The sequence below is a fragment of the Notothenia coriiceps genome, unplaced genomic scaffold (genome assembly GCF_000735185.1).
Source record: "Notothenia coriiceps isolate Sejong01 unplaced genomic scaffold, NC01 NC01_scaffold00033245, whole genome shotgun sequence".
In the NCBI taxonomy this organism is placed as follows: domain Eukaryota; kingdom Metazoa; phylum Chordata; class Actinopteri; order Perciformes; family Nototheniidae; genus Notothenia; species Notothenia coriiceps.
Genome location: NW_011365946.1, coordinates 1 through 3,604, shown reverse-complemented (window position 1 = coordinate 3,604; position 3,604 = coordinate 1). Strand labels below are relative to the sequence as shown.

General features: G+C 39.7%; 1 protein-coding gene across 1 annotated transcript; it reads right to left on the bottom strand.

The window, feature by feature from the left end:
- Nucleotides 1-590: 590 nt before the first annotated feature.
- On the bottom strand, nt 591-1,961 carry LOC104961423 (protein krueppel-like). Its single transcript, XM_010789726.1, has 3 exons — nt 1,912-1,961; nt 1,452-1,527; nt 591-1,181 (listed from the first exon to the last, which is right to left on the bottom strand). Exons 1-3 carry the CDS (start codon nt 1,954-1,956, stop codon nt 793-795), a joined length of 510 nt encoding a protein of 169 aa, XP_010788028.1. The 5' UTR covers nt 1,957-1,961; the 3' UTR covers nt 591-792.
- Between the last annotated feature and the right edge of the window lie 1,643 nt (nt 1,962-3,604).

Genomic DNA, 3,604 nt, shown 5'->3' with positions numbered 1-3,604 from the left:
GTCCCCTCTGTGGAAAGAGACTCTGAAAGTTTCAGGAACAAAGATTCTCTCTCTTTTTGATCGATTTCTATAAAAACCTGTTCTTGGCCACTTTGTGATGTCATAACGATGTTTTCTCTTGTGTAACCATTAGCCAATCAGCAACCAAGGTAACCCCCACCTTATCACCTGAATCTCCTCCTAGAGCTCCATTGAGTTCTTTGTGACCAAATGTCTCTCAGAGGGGCGTGGGGAGGGGCTCATTATTTTCATCTAAAGTATCAGACAGAGAATCAGCACTTTGGAAACAGGGCTGAAACAGAGAGGATTATGGGTAATGCTGCAATGATCTGTTTGGTGTTTCAGCCAATCAGAGACAGGCTCTGGATAAATATGAGACCTGTGATATATTGATGAAGAGCAGTATCATAGGGGACCTTTAAAGTTGAATACAGTGTAATCCTAATTAAATGTAACCGTTAACAAAGTGGTATCCTGGGAATGGCTGATAAATGTACGTGTGATAACAGATGTGTTCACAAAGGGTTTTATGACACTACAGGAAAGGAAGAAGTTTGCTCTAAGGAGGATAGCTGCAATACCCAGCTAGAGTTTTGCTTATTGTGATCGAACTTTGAAATGTAAATGAGCTTTGTTGTCTTCCTATAAAAGAGTCCGTCACACACAGAGCTCTCAGGAGGTGTCGTCATTCTTGCACGCATTAAAAGAAAAGATCTTAAAATACTTTATATCGATATTGTGTTTCTTTGCATATTTGCCTAACTCATCATTTTCTCTAGAAAGCAGCTGATTTTAAGTTGCTACGACAACCCCCTCACCTGTGTGGACCCTCAGGTGAGTCTTCAGGTTCTTCAGGCAGGCCATAGTCTTCCCACAGAAAGTGCAGAAGAACTGTTTCCCCTGCTGGCCGTTTCCTTCGTCAGTAACTATATGAAAACTGTTCGAATCCGACGTTGCGGAAACGCTGTTGCTGGCGTACGAGCAGCTGGGATCCTCCCCCAAAGGATTGTGGGTAATGAGCGGGGGGTGTTGGAGCTGTGGTTCGATTATCAGGCAGTCAGACCCTCCGCTGACCTCTGAACTCTGGCAGGAAGAGCTGACAACTTCCTTCGCTACTTCCTGTTTGGTGTGAGGGGGCGGGGCTTCCTTCTCTGTGTGTCCGTCAACAGCTGGAGAAAAATCTGGAGAAAATAAGACCAGAATTTAACACTGTCACAAACTTTATCGAGTGTTTTTTATGATTCTAATGATAATAACACTTTAATTTAGCGTGAGAACGGCTTCCAAATGTTACAGTGTACTAAATAAACGTATGTCAAATGCTCTAATCTATAAATCTCTGTCAGTTTAGCCTCAAATTGCAATTTCTTTATGGTAATATGTGACCAGGTATCGTCTTAGATTTTGGATATTATGTCCAATAAAAAGAGAGTTTATTATATTGGACTCACGGTGCGGATCAGTTTGGGAACATAACTCGTCGTCCTCCACTTTGATCGTCAGTTTGATGGATTCTCCTACAGCCAGCTGCAAAAAGAGAGAGAGATTTAAGAGAGGTCTGCTTCATACTTATACTCCACTACACTATATCAGTATTTTGTGTCTCTACTTTAAAGAGTCCTCTCCTGCTGATGTTCAGGTGTATATCAGTATGTAGTGTCTCTACTTTAAAGAGTCCTCTCCTGCTGATGTTCAGGTGTATATCAGTATGTAGTGTCTCTACTTTTAAAGAGTCCTCTCCTGCTGATGTTCAGGTGTATATCAGTATGTAGTGTCTCTACTTTAAAGAGTCCTCTCCTGCTGATGTTCAGGTGTATATCAGTATGTAGTGTCTCTACTTTAAAGAGTCCTCTCCTGCTGATGTTCAGGTGTATATCAGTATGTAGTGTCTCTACTTTAAAGAGTCCTCACCGTCCCCCGTGTAGCATCGTGTTCGGAGGGGTCTCCACATCGCATCGCCTCACCTGCAGGAGGTCAAAGAAATATATTTAAAAACCATGTTGCTTATTGCTCATCAGTTAGGATGATGGATAATGTCAGAGATGCTTCTGATGATACATGAACACCTTTAGACTGTAACAATAGATATCCTTTGGCAGTAAAGTGACTCTCACAAATTCCCTTTTTTTAAAACCACCTATTCTCTGAGGATGAGATTACTTCTCCCATGACAGATAATTAGTGCGAATGCTGTGCAATGTGAAATTCTACCGATAGCTGCTACCGTTTTTCAACTATAGTTAGAAATGTAGGAGGTTTATTTCTCATTCAGATCAATGGAAAGGCTCTCCTTTCACTGCACATCTCCAAGGAAACCTTTGATCTCTGGGCTGACACACAGGTGTTTGATAACGTCGTCACCATGGCAACCTTTGATCTCTGGGCTCACACACTTATTTGTTTTTTTTAGCTAAAAGCAGACAACTAATAAAATATTCAGCTTTTTCAGCTAAATTCATTAACACACAGTTTACAGTAGGGATGTCAAACTCAATGCCCGGGGACAAATCCGGCCCGTGACTTCTTTTTCTGTGGCCCCGCAAGAGCTTGCAAAGAATATGTTTATTATACGGTTACATGATGATTTACAGAAGCACGTTGCCCATAAACTACATGTCCCACAATGCATCTCAAATTAGACTTTTTTCTCAGAATCTTTTTTTTAAATGTTACTTTTTTTCAAAATTTCACTTCTTTTTTTTTTAAATGTCACTTCTTTTCTTTGATTTTGACTTTTTTTTCCAGAATTTGGCTTTTCTTTTTAAATCATTTTGTGACATTCTCACTGACTTGCAATTATTTGCCCTAGACTTCTGCTTTCAGACGTAGTTAATTATGAAGTTATTACCCTATCTGATAATAATCCAATGCAGAGGCAATAATGTAATTTAATACGTTATTTTATATATATATTTATATATGTATTTTTATATAGTCTTAAACTTACAACCGGCCCTTTGAGTGCAACCATAATGCTGATGTGGCCCGCGATTAAATTGAGTTTGACACCCCTGGTTTACAGCATTCACATGCATTTTCTAGTTAAAATGTACTTTTGGGTTATCTGTCGCCACTTTTTTTCTCTAAATTAAAAAATGTTTCTAAAGAAATCAGGCTCTCTAAATACGAACTTAAAAACTTTAAAGAGGGGGTTGATACCGTCGATCATCGCATCTTAAAGCAGAGGCTACTCAGTATTGGCATATCCAGCCATGCAGTGGGTGGTTTGTGAACTTCCTCTCTGAAAGATCCCAATGTGTTCACTTTGATGGGCTGTCTTCTGAGTGGTTAAACATTACTAATGGTGTTCCTCAAGGTTCTGTTTTAGGTCCACTTTTATTCTCCATGTTCATCAATAGTTTAGGTGAAAATGTTGATGGAGCAACCTTAAATTTTTATGCGGACGATAACGTGATGTACTGTGCAGGTCCCTCCATTAAGGAGGCTGTTGTTGAATTGCAAGCTGTTTTTAACATTATTCAGACTCAGCTCTCTGAACTAAAGCTTCTTTTAAATGTCTTGGAATAGTCTGCAATTGAAATGGAAACTGAGCAATCTGGTGCCACTAAATGTTTTTAAAGCTCGGTTGGATGCTACTCAATCG

What these genes read in the sequence shown, in the direction of transcription:
- LOC104961423 (XM_010789726.1), bottom strand. Translation starts at nt 1,956, where the DNA reads ATGCGATGTGGAGACCCCTCCGAACACGATGCTACACGGGGGACG. An exon ending in ACGATGCTACACGGGGGACG is followed by an intron (nt 1,528 to 1,911) that starts GTGAGGACTCTT and finishes CTCTTTTTGCAG; the next exon opens with CTGGCTGTAGGAGAATCCAT. An exon ending in TTCCCAAACTGATCCGCACC is followed by an intron (nt 1,182 to 1,451) that starts GTGAGTCCAATA and finishes TATTTTCTCCAG; the next exon opens with ATTTTTCTCCAGCTGTTGAC.